The 27174-nt window shown below is 36.4% G+C and overlaps 1 protein-coding gene across 3 annotated transcripts in view; it reads left to right on the top strand.

Moving 5' to 3' along the window:
* CDC16 (cell division cycle 16) overlaps positions 1–19106 on the top strand; it is a 48044-nt gene extending 28938 nt beyond the window's left edge. For all 3 annotated transcript variants that reach the window (XM_072621856.1, XM_072621855.1, XM_072621854.1), the window contains 8 exons: positions 644–717; positions 8829–8954; positions 10177–10329; positions 11203–11266; positions 12352–12413; positions 14459–14594; positions 15644–15734; positions 18159–19106. In XM_072621856.1, the coding sequence (XP_072477957.1) occupies positions 644–717; positions 8829–8954; positions 10177–10329; positions 11203–11266; positions 12352–12413; positions 14459–14594; positions 15644–15734; positions 18159–18427 (975 nt within the window). In that variant the 3' untranslated portion in view covers positions 18428–19106. The remainder of the gene's footprint in view (positions 1–643; positions 718–8828; positions 8955–10176; positions 10330–11202; positions 11267–12351; positions 12414–14458; positions 14595–15643; positions 15735–18158) is intronic.
* The last annotated feature ends 8068 nt before the right edge of the window (positions 19107–27174 follow it).

Here is a 27174-nt window from a genome sequence, read left to right as displayed (position 1 = left end):
AAACTGCATTAACTGCTTCAAAAGTAAAGCAGTCCTCAAAAGTGCAACTTAGCATGCTAAAACAACTTACTGATTAGAAACCTCAAATGGCTGATGCAGCTTCCAAAATGTCCGGGAGAAGAAAAGGGATTTTCAAATACAGGAGCTGTGTGATCACTATGTGTCAGGAACCAGAAATCAGAGTTCCAGAAAAAGGTAATTCAGGTAGCAAACAACCTCAGGACAGAGTCATGGTTGAAATCAGTAGAGAAATAAATCAGATTAGAATTAGAATCCTAACACCAGGACCATGAGTTGGAAAAAGGTTCAAAACAGGGAAGGTAAGAATGCAAGTCTTGATGCCATTACAATATAGGTTGATGTCAAAACAGTGAAGTCTTTAGGCTTTCTCCTTTTTCTATAGAGAGAATATGGTGATGCCTGAGGTAGGCCAGACTAGGAAGGAAATGTGGATTATTCTGCTTTCCTTTTATCAAAACTTCATACCTGGCAAACTGATTCTGATATAGACATTTCTAATTTAGAAATGGGATATAACTTCAGTGCCAGAAAAACGATTCAAATTGTGCTTGTAATGAATTGTTTACATTTGTATTGTAGATCTGTTCTATCTTTGGTGATGGTTAATTTTGAATTTATTTAGGTATCTTGGTTTGCAGTAGGATGTTATTATTTAATGGTTGGACACAAAAATGAACATGCCAGAAGATATCTCAGGTATGTGTCTATGTTCATAGCTACTCGTGTCAAAGTTCAGAGGTACCTATTTTTTATTTAAGTTTTTGTTGTTTTATTGTAAACTTAACTTACGCTTTTATTTTAAACTTGATGTTTAAACTTTTATTTCAAACCTAAACTTACATTTAAACTTAAATTAACATGTAGAGCAGAACAAAAAAAAATTTGGTACAAAACTGAATCTCCATCTGATGCCACTTTCTTTTTTAAAGTATGTAATTTATAATTGTTAAGTCAGAACTCTCCTGCTTTTCTGTTCTTCCTTCTGAACTTCTTTGTAGTCTTTTTGCATTTTTAAAAATGTTACAGTGATCCCATTTTTTTTTTTACATTGTTATTGTTAACTTGCCTCTTCTCTCTGTAGTCTGGAGGATTGTAATGGATAAACAGTATGTGGCTTTCTGCATCTTGTTCTCTCCCATCAAGAGATAGGTAATGTGCTTTATCATATAGGCTCTCTTGGGGGCATTGCACTGATCATCGTGTTCATCAGAGTTAGGGTATTTCAGTTATTTTTCTTTACAAGTTTTTGTCTTTATATAAATTGTTTTCCCAACCTTGCTCACATTCAATCTCTGTGAGGCCACAATCCCCAGGATTCTCTGAAATAGTGTCTTTTGTAATTTCTTAAGGTACGATAAACATTGCCCCAGTTTGCTCAGCCCACTGTTCTAAGAGGTCTCCCTTCCCCCAATATATTCTTCAGAATTAGGAAGTTTATTTTACACATGACTGTTCCCTCCCCAACATTATTTTCCATCTTAACCCTCCCCTCTCTATCCCCACTTGATTCCCTGTTGAGTTTGATTTATTTCTACACCAAACTACTTGTGTGTTCAGTCCTCATCCGATGCCTACTGTCTTCTTCTTCCTCCTTATTTGCCTATTCTTCTCATTTATTACAATTACAAGAAGTAGAAAGTTTCAACCCTTCTTATTTTCTGCACTATTGTGTTCTACCTCTTTTTACACTTCTCTTTCTTCTCTTAAAACCGAACCAGTCCACCCCTAAGGTCTCATTTTCTCTTATTTAACTTCGTCAGTACCCTTTGAAGATATTAAAGTTCCAATGAGACACCTGTTTCTTTTCTTGCTATTATAATATTAGTATTATATTATCCTTCCAGTTCCTCAAATAAATTTACCTTTCCAGGCTTATCTGGACTCTTTTGTTTGCATTTTAAAGTTCATGTTCAGCTCTGGTTTTGTCATCAGAAGTGCTTAAAAGTCTTCTATTGCATTAAAAGCCCATTTTCACCTTGTAGGATCATGTTTAGCTTTGCTGAGTGGTTATAAGCGTATATTACATCCAGTTCTCACTTATTGTAAGTGGACATTTCACAGACATCCTCCTCCCTTCTGGAATCCTGCCCTGTCCCTCTACAGTTCTATGGCCCTGAAAGCCCAGAGCACCTTCAGTGCTTGAAGAGAAAGACCCCTAGCACAAGGTACACCAGGGTTGCTGCTACTGCTATCACCAGAGCCAAAGTCAGCCCCTCCAGGAGTCAACTTTGTGTAATATGAATTATGTAATGACAGAACTGTCTATATCTTTTGCCTTTTCAAATATTGTGTTCTTTAGGGTTTTTGTTGTTGTTGTTAAAGCTGTCAGGTCTTGTGTTATAACTGACTGTGACTTCTCATTACTTGAGCTTTGGGTTTTGATATTCCTGGGATTTTTCCTTTTGGAGCGTCTGTCAGGAGGTGTTTTAGATTCTATCTTTATTTTGCCCCCTGGTTCCAATAAAGCTAGGCAGTTGTCATTCATGATTTCTTGAAATATAGTTTGTTTATTTTAAATCTTGTCTTTAGAAGAATTCAATGATTCTTGCATTATCTCTTCTTGTTTTAAGGAATTTCATTTTCAGTATCAGATACTTTTTTTTTTAATAGTTTTTGATTTTGTTCTAATCGGCCTTCCTTTTCCAGGACTCATTGATTTCTGTTTGATCTGTTCTAGTTTTCATGGATTCCATTCTTTGGGTAAGATTTGTCACTTTGTCCTCTAACTACTTATGCTCCTGACAATATGTTCTCCAGAGCTTTATCTTTTATCTCTTCTTCATTTCTTCTAGGTATTCATGTAGTCCTTATGGGAAATTCTTTTTTTTCTTTCAGTCTCTGTTTGCAGTTGTTTGGAATTAGGTTTGCTATAATTTTTTTTAATGAATCACATTTTCTTTAATTTACTAATTCTTGAAGCTTTAGTTTTTGAATTGGGGCTTTGTAACAGGACCAACCTTTGTTCACCTTGCTACACTTTTGTTTTGGATAGTCTGCCCAGCTTGGTCTTGCTCTAGGTTCTACTTCCTGGTGATTAGCCACCCTGGATCTCTGAGTTTCAGAGATATCTAAGGCCCCTCCCTGGCATCTCAGAAGAGAATCATTTAGCTTAGTCTTCCCCAGTCTGAGTGCTATAGTACCATGCTGGTGCTACATATGAAATTTCTGCAGGCTTCCAAGGTCCTCAGCACCCTGGGACCTTTCTAGGGAAACCTACTCTTGCTGCCTGGAGGCATGGGGCCTTGGAGGCTACTGCTGTTCTATCTCTGCTTACATTGACACTAGCCTTGTTGGTGGAGCTCCCTTTCTACAGCTCAAAGGCGTCTCACTAAATCTTGTTACAGCTCAGGGGTGGAAGATATTGCTGCAGTTTCACATCAGATCCTTAAATCATTATTCAATCTAATTCAGACTCAAAGAGTTTTGCTGGAGAAGGTTTGTGGGAGATAGATGGCCTGCCTCACTTTCAAGCAACCGCCTTGACTATAAATCTCTCCATAGATACCTTTTCAAGGAAAGCATTTATTGCTTCGTCTTTCTTAATGCAGTTAAGTACTCAAAGAGCAATTTGAAAGAATGAAAATTTAATTCAGCAGTTATTGAAATCTTCTTAGCACAGTGCCTGCACACTGTGGAGGATTAAAAAACAGAAATGACATGGTCTTTCCTTTTAAGGATCTTTCATGGAAGTTTTTGAGCTGTGTCTGGCCTATGATGTCTTTAGTATATGGAACAACCAATCTGTTGAAACTACTTCCACCAGTGCAGCCTAGCTGGAACCTTCAGTCTTAGCGTTAGTTAGTGTGTTTGTCCTTCGTTGCTGAAGAAGACCATGCTATCAAAGAAATAATGACATGACTTGCACTTGACTTTGTTTTGAGTGAGGGAGGGCTATGCAGGTCCCCAGCCTCACTTCTCCAGAGCCATCTGAATTCAGGGACCAGATATTCATCAGGATGACTGTAGATGACCCAGAATGAGGCAGTTGGGGTTAAGTGACTTGTCCGAGGTCACATAGCTAGTGAGTGTTAAGTGTCTGAGGTGAGATCTGAACTCAGATCCTCCTGATTCCTGCACTGGTGCTCTATCCACTGCACCACCTAGCTGCCCCAATGTACAGTCTTAGAGAGTGCCAGAAATACTGAGAGATTAAGCAACTTCACATTGCTTCTGTGTGTTAGAAGCAGATCTTGAACCCAGGTTTTCCTGACCCCAAGACTAACTCCATCCATTGCGCCATGCTGCATAGATTAAAAAACAATAATATGAGCCAGTATTAGACATTCTGTTATTCATATGCAAATGGGGTATTAAACTACTTGTAATAGGACACATACACTGAGTTGTCAGCTTTACCTCTTCTGCTTCAGCACCCAACCTCCAAACCTTAAACATTATCTTTGACTCTTTTCAAAATTCACTGCCTCCCACAAGTCCATTTGATTGCCATTGATTCTTTTCCACAGTATCCAATGACTTCTCTCATTTCTGTTCCATTTCTACCACTCTATTTCAAGATCCAGGACTGACATCTGCTCTTGGACTAACATTCATCCTAATTAGTCTCTCAATCTTCTAGCTTCTCCCCTCAAAAATGCAACCTTCACATCGGTCACCTAATTAACTTCCCTAACAAATGCTTTGATTCTAGCGTGTCTCTGCTCAAAATCTCGCAGTGGTTTTTTTCTCCATTGCTTACTAAATAAAATTCACATTCTTTATTATGACTGGCAAGACTCTACATTCCTACTTTGTCCTACTTTTCTAACTTATTTCATATCCCTTCCCTTCTCCTGGAATCAGCTAATTGGCATAGTATATGTATAAAGAGAGAGTTGTTTGGACTTGGGGTAAGAAGGACTAGATTTTTAATTCCAGTTGTATGACCCTGATAAGTCATTTAACCTTTTGGAACCTTAATTTTATCACCTGTAAAATGAGGATTGGGCTATTGTTATGATGAAATGTGTCAACATATGTAAAGTTCTTTGCAAAACCTCAAAGCTCTGCATAAATGCCAAGTTGTTATTCTTCACCCACTTTCTCTTCTGAGCAAACTGAACTAATCACTGTTTCTTATTCTCATTCTCTCTCTAGTCTCCATGCTTTTTCTCCATTCCTGTAATGTAATACACTCACCATAACAACCCTCTGCTCAGAATCCATGTTGAGTTCCTTCCATTTCTTGGCCCAATTCAGATTCTTCCTCTTTACATGAAGTCTTCCTTTAATCCCATCCAACTAGAACTAACCTCTTTTCTTCAAATTTCCAAGAAAATTTTGAGCTATTATTTGTACTCTAACATTGCATTATTTATTTGTGCCCATGCAAAAGTTTCCATCCTTGTCCATTTGAAGTCATAAGCTCCTTTAGGACAAGGACTGTCTTGTTTTATTTTTGTGTACACATTGCTTAGTACAAACATTGTGTAAAGTAGGTGCTTAGTAATTATAATAATTAATAGTAAGTGATTATTGAATTGGATTAAACACTACTGGTCTTTCATACTATATTGGTTCTCCTTATAAACTAAGTTGTTAAGATTAAAGGTGAAATATGTGGTTAGAATCATTTTCCTTTTGTTAGAATTCCATATCACAGCTTTGGCATCATTAATACCATATAACCAACCAAAATAAATGGATAGGCTATGAAAAGATATGGATTATACAAAGAAGCATTGTTCAAAGAATGTGTTCAGCGTTGCCTATCTCCCCCCCACCTTTCTATCTGTCCCATACCTACCTCCCCCAGAACAGAAGTTATTAAATCAGACAGTCAATTAGTAAACTCTTATTAAGTGCCTACCACGTGTTAGGCACTATGTTAACACTGCTGATACAAAATGAAGCATAAGATAATCCCTGCCCTCAGGGAATTTATAATCTTTTGGGTCTGGTGTTCATTAATCTAAAATGGTTTAATTGTGGTTTCACCTTGAAACAAGGATGAATTAAAACCATAGAACAGGTTCATGAAAGGGTATCCTCATTAGTTATTTCATCTAATCTTTTCCATTGCATGAATCTTAGTGACAGCCATCCCTGACAAATGGTTATCCAGTGACAGAGGACTTACTGTACTCCTTGAGGCAGACCATTCACTTTCTATTAACACTACCCCTGTTATATAAGTGTAAATATGGGAAAAGAGGCAGAGGGACATAATGAATAGAACACTGGCCTTAGAGCTAGGAAGACCTGAGTTCAGGTCCTGCTTCTAAGAAGTACTGGCTCAGTGATCCTGGGCAAGTCATGTAACATTTTAGTCCACTAAAAAACACTGTAAGATTTTAAGTTGCGTAAAAGATGTAAATCTGTATTGGTAGAGGAAATTTCTCAGCGGAAACTCACATAAGTGAAGTCAAAAGTCTGGTCCCTCTCCCTAGTCTACATATATGGGCTACATCAAAAAGTGTGTATATATAACTTACTGTGCATGTATATGAAATGTACATAGATGTAATATCATGCATAGTGTGTGTTCATATACATATGTGTTTATTTAAATATACTTACATTCCCTATGTTCTAGCTTTTACTGAGGCAGACTTTATCTCCAATATAAGGAAAAACTTCCTGATAGAGCAGCCCAAAAATGGAATTTATGATATATCCAGCCTTTTTAATCCTGTATTTCTTTGAGTTAGTAAACTATATGCATGAGCTGTGCTATGTTGTAGAATGAAAAAAACTGAAAAAATAAAAATGTATGACATTCCTTCCAAGATACTTTTGTATCTTTTATCTATAAAATGAAGGATTGGATTCCATGACTTCCAAGGCCCTTTCCAGCTCTAGCTCTCTGATCCTCTCATTCTGTGGAATAGGCCCACATTCCCTATAATCCCTATTTCTGTGGTGCTACATGCCCAGTATTCCCCCTTGTCACTCATCTTTAGTAGGCCTTCTTTTTACCAATGGTCTACAGTTTTTAGAGAACTCTTTATAACATGTAGTCCAGGTGAGTCTCTTAGCGATAACTTCCACTTCAATATACTTTGATCTGCTCTTTCTCCCAATCCAGCCCCACCAATTAACCTGCTCATTGTTTATAAGGAATGAAATAGATGGAGCAAGTACATGGAGATGGCTCAACAAAAGCCAGTGTTCAAACACTGATTTGTTTGTGCTCATCTCTGCTTTTGTTACAGTTCTGTGCTTTAGCTTTAAAATCATAATGATGCAATTAGTTCTCCCTGCAGATTTAATTTGTATTAAAACATAGATGTGGATTTAAAAAATGGCATTTTCTTAGTGTGTACCTACATGTTTCTTTTCTTAAATTTCAATTTAAGGTTATGACCTAAGAAGTCAAAAGTTATACAATGGAAAGTACTGACTCTTACAACAAAGGACTTGTACTCACTTCCCACCTGTTCTTACTAGCATTATGATCTTAGACATATCACTTAACTTAGTTTCCTCATCTGTAAAGTAAGGAGGTTGAGTTAGGTGATCTCTTGAGTCCCTTTCCATCTTAAAATCTAAGAATTCTATGAACCTGTTTTTGAGGGTGGCCTCTGTTTGGATTAATAAAAGTTGTCAGAGTAGTAGGAATAGAACAGACTTAATTGGAATAAGAGAAAAACCATAAAAAATTTTTAAAATAGTTCATATGTATAACAGGTATCATTTCTTGCCTTCCCGTGCATAGGGGAGGGAGAGAATTTAGAACTAAAAATAAAAATGTTTTAAATTAAACTTTTGAAAGATCAATCTGAATATATTAGTGAATGTGTTTAAGAATTTCTTTTAAAAAAAAACAAACTTATTATTACATTCAGTGTGCAATAGTACAGTACCATGAAATAAATGCTACTACTTTAAGATGTAGAAACACTTGAAACTTCATTGTGTCCTAAAAGTGGAATTCTTAAAAATTTTGGCAGTTGAAATATTCTCCAGTAATCATGTTTTAATTTATATAGTTAAATTTTCTCATTTTAAACGAAGATAATTTCAAAATGAATGAAACTCAAGTAAATGAGTTTTTTTTTCTCTTCCATTAATTGCTTCTTTGGTATGGGCTCTTAACCTAGGGTCTGCAAACTTGCTTTTATAAAATTATTTTGAAAAACTATTTCAGTATGCTTCATTTCCATTCCTTTTTGCGTTAAAATAAGGCACAATCCTTATATTTTTTGCATTTAAAAGCATTCTGAGAGGGGAACTTATAGCCTCCATCACTGCTGAAAGAGCAATGACACAGAAGTGGTTAAGAATTACAGGTATAAAAGAACTTTAATTATCAGCTTTTGTTTTTATTGTTGTCTCATGTTAATAGGCTAGTAGGGTGCTATAGCAAGCCTGTCGTTGGGAATTCAAATCTGGCCTTAGACACTTACTAATTGTATGACCCTGGGCAAGTCACTTAACCATGTTTACCTCAGTTTCCTCATCTGTGAAACAAGCTGAAAAAGGAAGTAGCAAACCACTCCGGTATCTTTGCCAAGGAAACAAGGAACCACAACAGTGGCACCTAAACTGTTTTAAAAAGGAAATAATTTCAAGTTGAAAATGTAAGGAGATAACACTCCTGCCTTAATGAAGGCATAGAGGCAAAGAGATGTTAGAGTAAACTCTAGGAAGAACTGATAATACAGTTCATTTGGAAGACAGCATGTGTGAAGGGGAAATAAGATGACCAAAAGCTGTAAAGGTAGACTAGATACAGATTTTGAAGGACCTTAAGTGACTGGTTGAAGAGTTTTTATTTTATTCCATAAGTAATGAGGGCTTTTGTGATCTTTGTCCAGTTATCACTGAGTTGATAAATTTGTACTAATTTAATGAATTTATTTTAGCAAAGCCACAACCCTTGAAAGAACCTACGGACCTGCATGGATAGCATATGGACATTCATTTGCAGTTGAGAGTGAGCATGATCAAGCAATGGCGGCTTACTTCACAGCAGCACAGCTGATGAAAGGGTATGTGACAAGCAAACTGAGCAGTTTAATGAAGAAATGAAATGGTTTTCTTCCAGGACTCCATGTTGTTGTTTAGTTACTAAACTATTACATAGTTGCTTGGGATCTATAAGAGAAACCCCAGTGGAATGAAAAAAGTAGATGATGAGGGAAATTTCGAGAGCTTAGAATTTGGCAGGCATCTCTGCAGCTGTGATGCAGGAGAACATGCAGTAGATTTAGAATTGGAGGACCTCAGCTCAGCACTAGTAGATTGGATGCTCAATTCCTCTGGCAGGGAGTGACCTTTCTGGCCTTTGTTTCCTCATCTATAATGAGGAAGGGTTTGGCTACATGATCTCTGAGGTTCCTTTCAAGCACTACACGCAGTTCCAGTATCTTTCCTTCTATAAGAAATAGTGAGCAAGAGCAGGAAGGATTCACTTATCCACTTTCATTGATACATTCCCAAGCAAGGGAACAATGGAATATTTAGGACAGGGAGAAGGGAATAAGTTTAATTTTTAGCCATATTGAGTTTGAGGTGCTGGGAAGATGTTTAAGCAGAAATGTCTGACAAATAGTTGGAGATTTGGGACTGAAAGAAACTCAAGTGTTCAGGGTTCAGGAAAAAAGTGTGAAAGTAATGAACATAGAAGTGATAAAGTCATAAAACTGCTGAGAGAATGTAGAGTGAGCAAAGAAGGGATCATGAGATGGCACTTAAAGAAAGAGCATCCAGCTGCCGTACTGGAGATGAAGCTTACACTATGAGAAGGTCAGAAATGTCTGGATGGAAAAGAATTATAAGCTCTTCTTTTAAGAAGTTGTGAAAATAAGGAGAGAGGTAGACGTTAGCTGAAGAAGGAAGGACTCTACAGAAAAACGGAAGATAGGAATCCTAAATGAAGGAAACTTGAAAGATGAAGTTACAGATCAACCATCTAGAAGAAATGCGATATTCCAGAAATAGAAATGAACGTGGCTTGTTGAGTTACAGCCTAATCTTGTAAATGTATTATACTAAGTAGTAATGGAAAATAAGATGGAATTTAATAATTTTTGTATCTTAATGTAAGATAGGATGGGAGACTGTTTTGGAAATTCTCAGGACTCATGTGAATAGATTTAAATTCCTAGTTACTGGTTTGGTGTTTGAATTATTTTTTAAGAAAGATCATACAGGTGAATTTCTATTAGGTTATTAAATTCAATTGAATGTATGATTTTAACATTGTTTTAGGTGTCACTTACCAATGCTGTATATTGGATTGGAATATGGTTTGACCAACAATTCAAAGTTGGCTGAAAGATTTTTTAGCCAGGCTCTAAGTATTGCACCTGAAGATCCTTTCGTTATGCATGAGGTTGGAGTAGTTGCATTTCAGAATGGAGAGTAAGTACATAAAGACAAAAACATAATCAGCCTGAGTTCTTTCTCTAAATTCATCAAAACCCTGATTGAATGGAAATTAATTCAGTTCTTCATTAAGTATAATCTTTGTTTTGCATTTCACTTTTAAAACAGGCAAAAAGCACGCTAGCATCACTCATTAAGTCTAAAAATAAGTTTTGGGGCCTCATGTATGTTAGCCCAGTTGCATTTATGTACCCTGGAAGTACTGTTCAATCATCATTGGTATTCAGAATATTGACCCAGTGTACTGCATAATTCTCAGTCATCCAGGGTAACTCTGGTTATGTTAATTGTACGGTATTTACGCACTGAACTGTAAATAATACATTCTAGAGAAATTTTTGGTTGAGACAAAGGATTCCTTTTCTGACTAACCCTTAGATGTACAGAAAATGCAGGTAATCAAAACACCATCATCTTTGACTATTCTAATTTATTATGATTTTACAATTATCTCTAATAACATAAATATTTTATAAGCTATTAAAAGAAAAATGTAACATTCTCAAATTTATATTCACTAAATTTTCCCTTCAGCATTATATTTCTGATTTTCAGTTTTTCAAAACATCAGTGTACATTTTTAAATGAAAAAAAGCATTTGGCTTTTAATCATATGTGTATTGATTACTTAATGCATTAATCCTATAATATCTTGAACTCGACAAAACCTAATACTGTAATATTGATTGCCAGATATATTTATCTTTGGGCAGTTTAAATCAGATTGCTAACAAAGATATATTTTTACCTTCACATTTTTATACTGTTAATGGGAAATATTTATCAGCTATTTGTGCATGTGATTTATTTATTTGGAATAATTTCCTGCCTTTTTTTTTTTTCCTTTAGCTGGAAAACAGCTGAAAAATGGTTTCTTGATGCATTAGAAAAAATTAAGGCCATTGGAAATGAGGTATTTACTTAGTCACTTAATTACCTAGTTACAAAAAACTGTGGAAAAGAGAAACATTGTAGCAGTCTCTGCCCTCTAAAAGTTAATGTGATGATTGTCATTATTAAAAACTTATAAAATTGTTTGACTAGGCATGTGTTTAACTTATGTCCCTCTCACAACATTTAATAGTTTATATTGTCTGAATTAGCGACCATTTAATAGAGCAGGTATAGTTTTGTCTTTTGTGTTCCAGTCATTAGGAGCCTACTGAGTGAGGAAGCTTTGGCATTTCCAGTCCTGGTTCAGAGGCCTTAAAATAACTGCATCTTGGGTTGAAGTGAGTTATTAATGGTGTCATTAGCTCCAAACTCAGCAGGTTCCATCTCTGAAGCAGACGAGTAGTACTGAGTCTCAGACTTAGTATTGCCTTGAGGAGAGTGCAGCATTGCCGTAATTTCATACCTTTCTAATACAGCTTTAGAATTTTTAATATTTGAAATATTAAACCGTACACTGCTTTATGAAAGTACTGCTTTATACATTTAGCTAGATACTTTGAATATGCATTTTAGGTTGGTAAAGGCATATGCACTGGAGGAACAATTTAATAGATTCATTATTTTTTTAAAAAAATAACAGTTTTAGCCTTTGTTAACTTTCAAAATCAAGAATCATGAATGTTATTCATATTAGCCTTCCTGAACTGTTCCCCCCTTTCATTCCTGCCCATTCTGTTTGATTCCACTTTGAGTTCCTTCTTCACAATTGCATTACTGTCACACTTGTCTACACCTTCTATTTTTTATTCTGATTTGAGACCATAGGTACCGGTTCTGTTCTGAGGTTACATTTCTTGATGTATAAACTTAAAATTTGTTTTGCATAAAATGGCACAACAGTAAGGAGAAAACAGTGCCTGGTTTTTTGTCATTAAATTGCATTGTTAATATAAAATATAAATGAAAAGAACTTGAGTTTCCAGTATGCTTTAATCTAACATCTCATTATTGTATGGTATTAAATAGCAAGTATTGTGTTATCTATTATCTTAAATACCTAAAAAAAATATGAAGTAGCCATTTTAATGACAGGTTGTTTTGTAGGTAACAGTTGACAAATGGGAACCTTTGTTGAACAACTTGGGCCATGTGTGCAGAAAACTTAAGTAAGTGAAGTGGAATATTTTTAGGACACATTATGAATTAAATTTTATCAGTTCTCTGGGTTATATACAATTTTTAATGTTTTTATTTTACATAAAGGCATCACTTATGTCTAGGCCCTCAAATTACAAGTGTAAAGTGTACTGTTATGCATCTCGATCACATCAAAAACAGAGATCTCTGTTGGTATCTTAACAGCAAAGGTAACTGTTGATAAAGATGGTGAACCAGACATAACCAATTTTCTTTTTTAAGAATTTTGTTATAAACTTAATGACAAACTCATAAAATAAGGGGCAAAATCTTAGCCAAATCCCTTATCCTTTAACAAGGCAGAACCAAAGGAATTAACAGATAACAAACAATACTTTCATTTTGTGTTCCTTTTGAAGTCAATTTGAAATTATAACTTTTGGCCCTGCTTGCTTTCCTTCCTTACAAAAAGTATATAGTTGTAGTTGTATGTGTATACAGTTAGAGTTTTATGATTTTATTCTGAATCACTTTATATAGATCTGGCAGTATAACATTTCATTACATCAGCATACTATAATTTAACCATTCTCTAATTTTTTAAAGACGTAGCTTGTTTACAGTTTTTTGCCATTACTAATGGGACAGCTAAGTATATTTTTGTACAGATTGTTCTTTATTTTTCCTTTTTATGATTTCTTTTTGAATAATAGTCCTTGCAGAGCACACGCTGAGACAAAAGGTTTGAGTATGTAATTCTTCTTGCATACTGCCAGGCTCACCTTTTATGTATGAGAGTACCTCTTCCTTGGCAGCCCTGCCCATATTAGATTTTATCTGTATATGTTTGTAGATAGAGATATTTGTCATTCTAGGAGGTAGAAGAAGATAAACATCTTAAGGTTATTTTGCTTGCATTGTTTTTTTTTTGTGCTAGGAAGTTCGACAGTCTTTTCATGTGATCATTAACCATTTCAATTTCCTTCTGTGGAGAGGCAGCCTGGCATAGTGGAGCTGGTTATTAATCTGGGCTTGGCATCAGGAAAACCTGGATTCAAGCTCCTCCTCAAACACATGAAAACTCTATGACAGAACAAATCACTAACTTCTCATTGCTCTAGTTAGTCCAGTCCATGTTTCCTATTCCTGTTCCTATTAATTTCTTTATAAAATATCTGAGTCTTTTGAACATTATTCCATTGGGAGAAGTAATAATGGCCTTCCATATATGTGTCAGTTCCCTTAAGGGTTGTTTATCTGATATGTTTATTACAATTTTTTCCCCCAGTTTTTTTCCCTTAGTTTTAGAGATTATGGATTTTTGTTAGGCAAAAAAATTTATTTCTTTTGCCAAATAGAACTTACTAAATTATTTAAATTGAGTTATCATTAGAGATTTTATTTGTCCATAATTGAGACAAATAGTATTTCTTTGTCTTAGAGTCTTTTAAAATAACTTTTAAAAATGCTTTGTAGCAACAAAATTAAGAGTTTACATATGATGTGAGTTGTGGATCTAAATCTTTGTGGGGTTTTGTTTTTTTTTTTGCCAGTTTTCTAGTAGTTTTTATTGAATAGAAATTCTGTTCTCTAGTAGATTTTAGTATAGAACATTGGAATATAAACTTGGAGTACCTTTTGGTGTTTTTCCATAGTAACACAGCCAGCATATGTGAAAAGCAGTTGCAGAACCAACATCTTTCTGATTCAAAAACCTTTTTTTCACTTTACTATGTTGCTAGTACAAATTAAAAATAATGCTAGATACAAATAATATACTATAAATTTATCTTAAATTGAACAGGCCAAAAATACAAATTTTTTGAGGAGAACGGTGATAAACTGATGTATATATTTAGGTTATATCTCTAAGCATGATATAGGTAAAGGAAATAATCAAACTGTTCAATAAAATGTCCACAGTGACAGTGGCAAAGAAAATACTGTTCATCTTGAATGAACTATTGTGTGACATTTCTTCTGGAAATGTGTATTATTGGAACTTAGAAATAAAACTTGAGATTTTGGGCTTTTTAAAATGTATACAATATTGACTTCCTTTTATTTTTTACAGAAAGTATGAAGAGGCATTAGAGTACCATCGTCAAGCCTTAGTGTTGATTCCCCAGAATGCTTCTACCTATTCTGCCATAGGTTATATACACAGCCTAATGGGCAACTTTGAAAGTGCAGTTGATTATTTTCACACGGTATATCTTTAATTTATACCTTACTAAAATTAAAATTAAACTACAAAAATCCTTTTTGCTAAGTTTGTTTTTTCTTTTTACTATTTTAAAGTTGCAAAATTTAATTCCACAAATATATATTTAAGCACCTTTTATGCACAAGACATTATAAGGCATACAGAAACGAATAAGGCATTGTGCACTTGGGTAGCCTACAATCTGGTAAGGAAAATAAGACTACAAAAGGTAAACAAAGTGTTTTTAGAAATATGAAAAATAATTTTATTCAGATTGGGTCGAGTTGTGGGGGGAGGGAGGTATTTGAGAATTAAGGAATCCTTCATGGGACTTAATATTTGAATTTAATGTTGAAGGATGAATTGAATTTCATCAGACAGAGATTTTCTCTTTGAAAGAGAAAATAATTTTGTAAGATGTATAACTGATTAAACTTAGAAACAGTTTTAAGCCTGTGTTTGAAATTTGAGATATAACTGATGATTGATTGATATGCTTTTTGTCCTAAATTTTTATATTATTGAGTTAATAAATGCAGGTATAATGAAATTACTCTTCCATGTATTAAAAATGTATTTTTCTCTGCTGGAACATTTAACCAGGTTGAGAATTGAATTAAAACATCTCTGTGTATCTAATAACTTGCAGAGAAGAAGGATCTGTAACAAAATACACAACCAACTAGCAGTATTTGATTGCATTTAATTCATGAAATTAAAAATGACATGGAAGAAAAGCATGAACTTCACAGATAAAATGTGTGGATATTATTTATATCCATATGGTGTCTTAAAGGAAAATTTAACCAAAGCATCCTTTGGTGCTACTGTCAGATATTTTTATGGTTTTATGAAAACAACTAGCATTTTTAGATATTGGTATAGTATTTGCTCTTATTGCTTTAATTGACTATTCTTCATGAAAAGTGGGCTCTGTAGAGGTTTTCTTAAGTGGGACTACTTACACAAAATGAAAAAACAAGACTTTTTATACGTATTTCATAAATATATTTCTTTTCCTATTAGTAAATATTCTAATCCCCTTTTTGACAGGCCCTTGGACTTAGGAGAGATGATACATTTTCCGTTACCATGCTTGGGCATTGCATTGAAATGTACATTGGTGATTCTGAAGCTTATATTGGTAAGATGCTAACTTTTCTTATTTGTATCATTCTTGATACCTCTTTTAACTGTGTAAAGTGTGTAGATGGTCACTTTTGTTACCTACTTTCCCATTCTAAGTCTTTCATTTTAATTCAGTACTTCAGTGGCCTGTGATGTTATTAGTAGGTTCTCTTTCTACACAACACTTCTCTCTAATCTTTGTAAATTGCTATGGCCAAAAAACTTGCCACTTTAAGAACAATCTAGAAAAGAATCTATCCAAACTTATAACCTCCCTCAAGGAATTTACATTGTATTAGAGAAACTATCTATATTGATGTAGGTAAATATAAAAAGCTATTAAAGCTTTAAACTGCAGTGAGCCTTCTTGGGACACTACATATAAAATAAATACAAGTTAATTTCTTAATAATTAGCATTTTATGACAGTAATATTTTTTTAGGTTTATATACCATAATTTGTTCAACCACTTTCCAGTTGTTAGGCACCTGGGTTGTTTATAGCATTTTCTATTAAAAGCAATAACTGTTAAAAAATATTTTTATACAGACATCTCTCTAGTTTTATTTTCAGTAGCATCTTATCCCAGTAATTGAGTCACAAAGAAGCAGTGTGGTGCAGTGGGTAGTAGTCTTTTGGGCAAATCACTTAACATTTCAGGATCCAGGCAACTCTCCAAGGTTCAGAGTCACAGATGAGTTGCTGATTCCCAGTGAAATAACAGAATCATAGATCTAGAGTTAGAAGGGATCTCAGAGACAATTGTATAAATCAGTCCTCTGTGGAATCTGTTAGTGTGAGACATGGCCCTAATCCCATTTTTTATCATAGTTTCATCATAGTTTTTCATTGGTTTTCCCCATAATTCTTGTTATTAATTCATCCTCTATTTTTTAGTCTTACATTTATCTACCAGTAGTCTACTGTATAACTTTGGTTCTAGTGTTTAATTATTTTGTTCCATTAAGCTTATTTTATCTAATAGAGGATAAATTTTAATCTTTACAGATATATAATTTGAGGTCTAATCATCAGGACAGGTCGTTTTTATTTTTATTTTTTTTTACAATTCCACTCAATATGTTTGACAGTTCTTTGTATTTAATTGATTGGATTCTAAGATGTATAGTAGTTCATTAGTATTGCTTTAAAGCTACAGATTAATTTGTAAAATTATGATAGCCATGTTTTCTTTCTTGGCTCCATTTAGCCATGTACATTTCATGCCTCTTCAATTATTTAATTCTTTATTTCTGTTACAGTTGTCTTATAATTTTCCTTCTAAAGTTCTTGTGCAAATCTTGATAGATTAATACTTGGATGGATATATATATATATATATATATATATATATATATATATATATATATATATATGTAATCTAGGTAGATATATGTATTTATCATTATTGTAAATAATATCTCCTGTTTTAAAAGTTTTTATTGTTGTATATTTCTGTCACTTCTCAGTTAAAATTCTTCCTTATAATAAAAAAAATTATTAATCTAAACAGATCAACAGATTGGCCATGTCTAAAAGTGCATGTTTTGCTCCATACCTTCAGTCTTCCACCTCTCTGCCAAAAGGAGGGAGACATGCTTCATCATCAGTCTTCTAAAATAAGATGAACACATTGCACTGATCAAAGTTCTTTTTTTTCTTCTTCTTCTGTTGGTCACTGTACACATTGTTTTTATTTCTGCTTACTTTGTTCTTCATCCATTCATACAGATTATCTCAAGTTTTTCCAGATTCTTATTCATTATTTTGTGTAGAACAATAATTTTTTTATCACAATTAGCTTATCACTCTATCAGTGGAGATTTACTTTGCTTTCATTTCCTTACTGTCACAAAAAGTACTGCTATAAATATTTCTGTATACATGGGATCTTCCCCTCTGCCTTTAATTTTGAGAAGCAGTAATGTCTCTCATTTCTTGTTATTTTAAGTAAGAGTCAGCCTTGGAATCAGCAAGATCTGAGTTCAGGTCTCACTTCTGACACATGATAATTTTGTGACTCTCATAAATCACTTAACCTCTTAGTGCTCTAAACCAGTAGGGTCAAACTCAAATAGAAGTGGATCCCTGTAGACATAGAAACTTAGAAAACCAACCACAGATTAGCATTATCTATATTTTATTATATTTTTAGTTTATGAAATATTTCCCAGTTACATTTCTTTCCCAGTGAAGTTTTAATCTGGTTCCGACTGCTCCCAGGAGTTTTGTGGGCTGCAAGTTTGATGCCTGTGCTCTAAGCAATTCTGTAAGACTATAAATTGCAGCGTAGATGCCAGCCTGCATTGATAAAGGGTTTTTTTTCATCCAAAAGTTCCCAGTTCTAATGAAATCACAAGTCCACTCCTCTATCCCTACAAGTGACAAGATGTAGACATTGTGGCAGTAATCACTTGAATTTTTTTTTTTGTTTATTAGGTACAGAGATAAAGGACAAATTGAGGTGTTATGACTTTGATGTACATACAATGAAGACACTGAAAAACATTATTTCACCTCCGTGGGATTTCAGGGAATTTGATATAGAAAGACAGACTCTGGAAGAAACTGGGCTTATACCATTGGAAACATCACATCATTCAAGGAAGAACACAGATTCTAGGCCTCCGTTGGAAGAAACCTTTGAAATTGAAATGAATGAAAGTGACATGATGTTAGAAACATCTATGTCAGACCATAGTACATGATTCAGAGCCCTGATCAAAATTTCATTTTGTCCTAATATGTTAGTATTTTGTCACATCCTTTTCATGTTTGAAGAATTTGCTATTTTTTTATATGAATCCAAACTACATCTCTACATCCAGCAGCGGAGAACTAATGCCTGCCTTAAAAGACTGGATAGCACACCTTCACAACAGATGGTTTTCCAATTTTACTGATTATAAAATAAGTTACACATTATGGAATAAAGAAGGTAAACCATCTTATGTTTTTAAACTGTAATGAGACCCTTTGACTGCTATTAAAACTGTGATAAATACTAAGAAATTAATATGAAATTGTTTACAGTACATATCAAAATTAATTTAAAACAGCTAAAAGTTGTTATAGTGTTAAGGCTACCAGACTTATAGCCTACCAGTGAAGCACATTTTGTTGTTTTAAAAAAGCCAAAAGAATTATAGGGAATCTTAGTGTAAATTAGTATTTTGTTCTTTAAAATAAATAACTTCAAAGTAATCCATTGATCTTTTTAACTCCTGTGTCCTAGTACATAGGAGGCAAAATGTGTTTGATCTCATCTCATTTTTGCATATTAAATTGATGACCAAGTTTTTGAGCTGTGTTAAATGTTAGGTTCTCTTGTTCTGTTTTTGGCAGTTAATTTGAGCATCTTTATTATATAATTTTAAGATTGTGAAAGATGAACTGGTAATTATTTTTAATGGTACATAATTTTAATGTTATGAACAGATGATATCTAGTTATATTATTTGAAATTGATTTAGAAAGTATAGAGCAGCCTTTTTCTGGTATATAGCAAAAAGAAGTCTCCTAATTCTATATTGTGTTAAAATGTGTAAGTATGGTTTATTCTGAAACTGAAACTGTGATCTTTTTTTTATTTTGTAGTTTAGTCACTTTAATTACCAAGAATAATTCTACTGTGAATTCGCTGAAAAGATTTGTAATTTGTTTTGTCAGGGAACCAAAAAGAGACTGTAATGCTTCAAATGTTAAACTTTACATATTACCTCTTTGGTAGTTCAAATACCATTGCATATATTTAGTAAGTATTTTTTTTTATTTCCCTTGTTCTTTTTTGACTCTGGGATGGTTTGATTTTTTTTTTTAAACTTAGTCATGTCCGTTCCTACTTATGAAAAGATTATAGACATAGATATATTGCCTGCTTGATGGTATTTCTAAGTCCGCTGCCATTTTATTTTTTAAAAATTTCTACACTGTAATAACCAGTAAGTTTATAGTGCATGTTAGTATCATTGAGACAGCTGTTTTGGCTACTCAAGTTCTCTCCCCATATCAGCCACCTACCAGCCCTGTGATCTTGGGCACATCGTTTAACATTTTTGGGCCTCAAGTATCCTCAGATTTAAAATAAGATGGTTAGACTTGGGTGGCCTAAAGGCTGCCTTCCCAGGTCTAAATCTCTGATCCCATGACCCTACAGAACCAAGAATGGTTTTGAGAAATCTTGTAAAAATGATATTTGAGCTTCCAGCGTGGAGCTTCCTTCTACTATTTTCCCATGGCAACTAACTCTTCCGTGACTTATAGTTTAAAAATTGCCAATGTCATGTATTGTAGAAGATTTTAAAGTTATAGTCCTTTTCTTTTCCAGTTCTATTCAGCAAGCTTTATTTTTGTTAAATGTCCCCAGGTAATTTTCAGAATATGTAAGGTTTTTTAAAAAAAATATTGATGGCACAGCTCCTTTCTCTGATCTAGATTAACATCTCCAAAAGAGTTGTTCTCCAAATTTACTTTTACTTTACCAGAGATATGATTTCACTAACTTAGATTGAAAATCCCACTCTTTTCAAAATAAATTTTTCATCAGAAAATTTAAATTTCTTTTTAAAAAAATTCAGAGGTCACAGAGTAGATAGACTCATTATAGTACGTAGAGTTGGGACATTTTGGTTTCAAATACTTCCTCTGACATGTGAATCTAGGCAAACTGCTTGATTTCTCAGTGTCTCTGACAACTCTCTAAGGCTAGAGTTGCTAACTGTGGACCCTAGGTTAAGGACCCAGACCTGTGGATAAGTTTCAGAGGGTCCATGAACTTGGATGGGGGAAAAATTACTTATTTTCCCAACTTAAAATGAAATACAGCATTTCTTTCAGTTATTTAAAAACATTTTTCTGAAAAGGGATCCATGAACTTCACCAGACTGCAAAAGGAGTCCATAACCCAAAAAAGTTAAGTACTCACATTCTACAGGCCATAAATTAATTACACAGGAGTTGCCAAGCTCCATCAGTGGAGGGAATTTCCAAATTAGGTGTCCTTCACACCAATAACAGAACAGAACTGAACCCTCCCCTTCCCCCGAGCAAAAAGTTAGGGCTTACATTTTCTCTTTAATCCATATAAATCTACATAGATTTATTTCTGAATTACTAAACTATATCATATAAAGAAGTTAGTTTTATGTATTTGTCAGGCTATGCATTAAAGTTCACCATTGGTGGATATTTGATTTTAAGTAAGGGAGAATAATAGCCTACTAATCTGATTGCTAGATTACATAGGTATTCCAGGTTAATATCTTCACTCAAAGCTATACATTTTGATGCTCTAAAAATGTGCCAATATCCCTTATTGCAGTACTTTTGTGATTTGACTAGTGTGTGCGCACCTTATCTTAGATTATGTCTTAGTAGGTTTTATGAAACGCTATGGCCAAAAATAGTCATCTGGTTGTCAAAAATCTTATGTTGCCCACCTAGTCAGTGATGTTCCTTTATAGCCCTACTTTAACTTTCAAGCAACCTCATAGTTTGGTCCTTAAATAATAGTTCTTAGCTAGTCATAGTCTTTAAGTCTTTCTGACTTCAGAGGCCTTTGCAGTTAGTCTACTGGCATATCCTTTGAGAGCTCAGGGTCACTTTGCATAGCAATGGGGCTTTAGAGTAGAACTCTAAACATTATTGTTGAATGTACAATACTGTCTACTCTTTTCTTTCTTCAATCTGTTCTACCTGTCTTTGTATACCTAGAAATAAATACAATCCTAGAGAACCTATCTGTGATAACACCAAAAAAATCTCTTAAGTCTACAAAAGCTTCATACAGTACATATACCTTGTACATATTATGTGCTTAGTATTTGTTGAATTAATTTGAATTCTTTGGTATTATCCCATCAAAGTTTTGGGAATGATTTTTTTTCTAATTTAAGGAATCACCAAATTACTGTTTTGATTTCCAAAACTGGTAATGCTAAAATTGAATAGCTCTGGGAATTTTCCTCTTTGTGTACATCCCCCCCCCCCATCCTAATTTACCATATACCCAGGACTTAAATTGAAATGATTGCAGTCCACCAGATTAAAAATGAGTAATTTAATAGAAAAAAAGGGAAATGTCATGTTTTCATTCATGTAAAATATTTTATAGCTCTTTACCAACCCTAAAAAAGGGCTACACCCCACTTTTTGATAGAAAAAGATTATCACGTAATAAGATGTTCCACAAAAGTAAATTTTGCAAATAAACGCTTACCCCCTTAAATTCTAAAACCTTTTTTTAAAATTTTAACTATTTTCAACCAAAAAATCAACTCAGTACCTTAATATCAACTATGTGCAAGGTATAGTCCTAGTGACTGAGATATGAAGAGGAAAACTATGGTCCCTTCCTCCAACGAGGTTATTATAGTTTAATGGGGTGAGGGTGGAGGATTGCAATGTGTAAGTATGATGCAAGGTAGAGCTTAATGGGGCAAAGAAAAAGTACAAAGTGTTCCCAGGGAAATTCAAGGAGTTTCAGGTTACTTTCAATTTTGGGAGAAGAAACAGTGAAAGTTTCATGGCAAAAGTGGCACCTGAGCTAAGCATCGAAGGAAGAAAGGGATTTTAATAGATGATGATGATGGTGGTGATACCTAGCACTTACATAGGTGGAAGTGAAGGAATCTTTCTAAAATGTATTGTGTTCTTTTTAGCTGGCTTACTGAATGAACATTATTAAAGCTTTTTTTAATAACCTAGGGCCATCATCATAAACAGTGTTTAGGGCCATTTTTCTCTTCCTGTGGTCTCAGTCTGTCACATTTTTTGAGATTTGTTTCTACCCTTCCTTGCGCACAGGCTGTTTCTTATTATTTTGCTTGCCTCCAGGTCTCTGCCCTATCCCCTTATAAGCAGTTGCAGAGAAGTCATATAATCAGATCTGGGATCATAGAAGGGACTTTAGAGGTCATGTAGTTCAACGGACCTCCTTTTAAAGATGATAAAACCAAAGTCCAGATTGGGCAAGGGGGGGGGGTTAGAGTTGGCAGGGAGTAGATAGTTGGTGGAAGTTGCTTGTTAGGATTATTTCTAAAGCAAAATTCGTAATGAGCTCATAGAGAGAGTTCCTTACTGATGAGTAATGTACATAAATGTTAAGGTATGTGGGCTGTGTTGTGTGACTTACGTGTTGGCTGCTACCCGTGGCTGTATTCTGGATAGTTGAGGTTGCTAGATTAATGACCTCCTGACCAAATGGAGTGCTGCCTTAAGTTGACAAAAGTTTCCAGAAGTCAGTTCAAGCTTGTTATATTTCTCATCAATGGACAGTTAATGTCGATGCTTATAATTTCAGATAGTAAATGAATAATTAAGAAAAGCAAATAGGATAATTTCTAAATTCATTAATTTTTATTTCCATAGTTGCTTATTTTAGACAGATGCATATTTTTGCCAGAAATTTACCTTTAAAAGAATGTTAGAGCAACTGCTTAGTTTTCTTAAGGAAAAAAATGGAAATTTTTATGGTCACAGAAGCTGTTGCTGTTGAAATGGTGATAACATATGCCAGTTATATGTCTGGTAGAAACCACAAGCTTTTCTTTGGATAAGCATTTCTTTCTTGGGTACTTTTTTGGACAGAAATAAAAGACTGGGGTATAATGCATCCCAAGATGAAGTCATTCACATCTACAGTTGACACTTGGTCAGGAGTTAATATAACTTTGTTTTGGTCGTGGAAATTTAAGATACCAATATCAAGAAACATTGACAAAACCAATTTAGTTTCCAGAAAACATCACCATCCTTTAAGCTCTTTTCCCTGAAGGAGGAAGATTCCGCTGGTGCTCCTCTTTTAATTGCTTCTTTTAAAAATAATTCATTAAAATGTATTTTAAATGGAAAGAAACTATGATATCACAGGCATATTCAAATCATATTTTAAGATTGGGGAAGAAGAGTTTGGTCTGTGAGGTCTAAAAAGAGTAAATTGTTTCATAATTATTAACATTATTAATAGCAAAAAAAAAAAAAGGCAGTTAAAAAGGCAATGTGATAAATGGAGAGGAAAGGACGCAGGACTTAGTTTAAAGGCCTGAGTTCAAACCTCTGTTATGACATTCAAAGGGTGTCCCTATACAAATCACTTCTTCCTTGAGTCTCCATTTCCCCACTGTAAAATAGGGATGGATGAAAGCATTATATAAGCCAGGAATCACAACACAAACATGAGTTGCCATATGTTTTTTGGGAATTGAGATTATGAAGACAAAATAAACTCTTTTGCTTTCCCAGCCATTGTGATTTCTCCACCACATTGTCCGACAGGACTTGCAAAAAGTTCCTTGTCAAGAAGCAGAAGCAGAATTGTCTCATTCATTTAGTGGATTTGTATGAAAACTGATAAGATAACTTAGGAGAAAGTAAAGCATAAACTGGCTTAAGAACAGCTGGCATGACAACATCAATAAGCACCTAATATATGCTAAGCATTGTACCTGGTTTCCAGAAATACAGACAAAAACATTACCTGACCTCAAGGAGCTTAAATTACATTAGAGGAAACCTGTATATATAGAGAAGCATGTGCAAAGTAAATATAGTAAATATATTAAGTCATAGGGTCATAGATTTAGATCTGGAAGAGACCTTAGAAGCCATCAAATTCAGTCCCTTGATTTGACTGGTAAAGAAACTGAGGCATAGAGAGGTTTTAAATGACTCCCAGAATCACATGGTTATTACATGTGGGAGGCAGGGGTGGAGAAGAGTAGCACTGAGTCTAGCAATTTATCCACTGTGCCATCTTTGCACCCTGGCTTTCTTAGAAACCCAGAATAAGCCTGACCCCCAGCTAGAGGTTCAGTGACCTTGGTTTACATGGGCATGGTGCCCCCCACTCTGAACCCTTTCCCCTCGTTATTTAAAACATGCTTGTTTCCAAAGCATTTGATAAGTAGCAGCATGAATTCTGTCCTCACAACGGTGACTTTTCAGAATACTTCCGCACCTGTCATTTAAGAGGACCTGGGTTCAAATCCTGTCTCTGCTACTTGTATGACCTGGAGCAAGTTACTTGACTTAACCTCCCTGGGTTTCAGTTTACTCACTGGCAGAAATGAGGGAATTGGACCCAAAGACCCTTCTAGTTCTAGTTCTGTGATTCTCATCAAGAACTTGAGAATTTAGCTTCTCATAATAATGAGGCAGTTAAATTAAATACAGAATATTCACACTAAAAATATTTACCCCTAGCATAGACCTGGAAGGGACTCTAGAGATCATTTATTTCAATCCTCTCATATTACAGATAATGAAACGTAAGCAGCCAGAGGAGTAGTGACTGGTCAAGGGCACAAGCAAGACTTGTTCCTTGGTCTCTCCTCTACAGGCACTGCAGGATACTTGAAGTGTTAGCTTTTTTGAAAGGGTAGTCTGATCCATCTATTCTTTTAAGCTTTTTGCCATAAGACCAGCAGTAAAGAAGAAAATGCTTTCACTGCTCACTTCTCTTTAGATACAACGTGATTCTTTTCCATGAAGTGAGCATATCAGACACTTGACCGTTCAGAGCACTTGAAGACATTTCTTTTTGAACTCTCAAATCACTCGTCCATCAGGTTATGAAGGTTGTGTTTGGTAGGCAGAAAGCCTTAAACAAGTCTGCGTTGTGGCTTGGCGATTTCATTTTTATCAGTATTCAGTGATCGGAGATGAGCTTTCTCTTTTCAGGTTCGTTTATATCAGTATTTAAAGTCACCCACAAATATTTATTTAGTTTCACCAGATAGTGCTGGGTTCTATTAAGGAACACAGAGGTATAAGACAAATGTCTACCTTCCCAGAGTATACAGTCTAGCTGAGGAAACAAAACACAACAATAAAAGTCGTGACTGCACAGGAGCGCCTGGTCCACACCAGAGTGCGCCGCTCCTTCTCTGGCCTCTTAGTCCTGTGCACGCTTTAATAGCTAATTCAAAGGACAGCTCCCCCAGAAGTCCTCCCGTGGTCCTTCCCAGACGGTCGTGGCGTTCCGCACTTCAGATTTCCTGCGGTCCTTTGTCTGGACCATGTTTGTGTCTGTACCCTGACCCTCTGCTTCTGGGTCGGGGAGCTACGTGCCTGTGTCCGTGGCACGGTGGAACATCCGCGTGCACACACGCCAGACGGTGCGGGGAGAGGGCGCTGGGCAGATTCGCCCCTCCGAGCCTCGGCTCCTCCCGTAAAGCTGAAGGAAGGCTGCTACCGAGGGCTGCTGTGAGCTCCCTAACCCGAGGCTGTGCTCGCAGGCGGCCCTTGTCTGTCCCGTCCGCGGTGCAGGCGCTCCGCTTTCACCTGGGGCTCCCCCGGTAGCCGCTCTGTACACGGACGCGGCCACGCAAACCTTCGTAACCCCGCGTGGGACAGAAAAGGGACGTTTTTATAGGGTTCTTTCGCTGACAAGATGGTGGAGCTGAGAGAACGTGAACTTGCCGTCGTGGGGACGGCCAGCGTGTGCTGCTCCCCGGGAGTCCCTCGTTACTTCCCACCTCGGACACGAGAGCCAAGGTCCGGCATCGCTTAGCGCCCCGCGGGGGACGGTCGCCTCCAAACGACCCACCCCAAGCCCGGAGCCGAGTGGGGACCACTCCAGCGGCCGCACGTTTGGAGAAGCCCTCCTCTTTAATTTGGGGCCAGGCGAACCCAGGTGCCGTGAGACTCGGCGGGGCGGTTCCGATTCTGTTCTGCAAGAAGGCTCGGAGCGCTTCCGCGGCCCCGGACCCTCCTTCGTCCGCGCGCCTCTTGTCCGGAGGGAGGTGCTGGCAGTGCAGAGATATCACTGCCGCAGACGCTGGAAAGCGTACTTGTAAAGATGACCAAAGCATTTATTAGCAGCCGCCTGTGTACAGGAAAAATAAACCGGTGGCCTTGATGTTTCTGGACGGCGCCCCCATGGTGGGCAGCGCCTGAGCGCCCCCTGGGGGGCTGCTGATGGCCATGGCCGTGGCTTTCCGGTCAGATGGGGGGGCTCGGGAGGGGGGGGCGGGATGCAGGCCTGAGGACCTTCCAGGGAGAACATGGGCTCGTTCTTAATACCCGGATCGCACACACCGAGGTTCCCATTCTGACAAGCCCGAGGCTTCTCTGCATTTTGATCTTTAGCCCCGCTCTCCCGGGGGCCTTGCCATTCCCTCCCCTACAGCCCCGAGCCAAGCCCAAGGACCCCGCACTCGGTGCGGGCGCAGCCCGAGCTCTGCGGGGGTCGCCTGGCCGGCCGCCCACGGCTCGGGAGACAGCAATGCGGATAGAGCGGGAACGTGCCTCCGGGTCCTGCGCGCAGGCGCACCAGCCCGCCCGGCCCCGCCCCGCCCGGCCGCACCCCAGCCCTTTTCATCTCCATGGACAGCGGCACCTCCGTGGTCTCGCGGTCCGCATCCCCTGAAACCGTCTGACCCCAGGCCTCTCTTTTCCGACGCGCTCCTCCTTCCCCCAACTGCCCTGACTCGTCCGTGTCCGCTCCTTCCCTCCA

The sequence above is a fragment of the Notamacropus eugenii genome, chromosome 6, assembly GCF_028372415.1.
Source record: "Notamacropus eugenii isolate mMacEug1 chromosome 6, mMacEug1.pri_v2, whole genome shotgun sequence".
Classification (NCBI taxonomy): domain Eukaryota; kingdom Metazoa; phylum Chordata; class Mammalia; order Diprotodontia; family Macropodidae; genus Notamacropus; species Notamacropus eugenii.
This window is presented reverse-complemented; position numbering and strand designations above follow the sequence as displayed.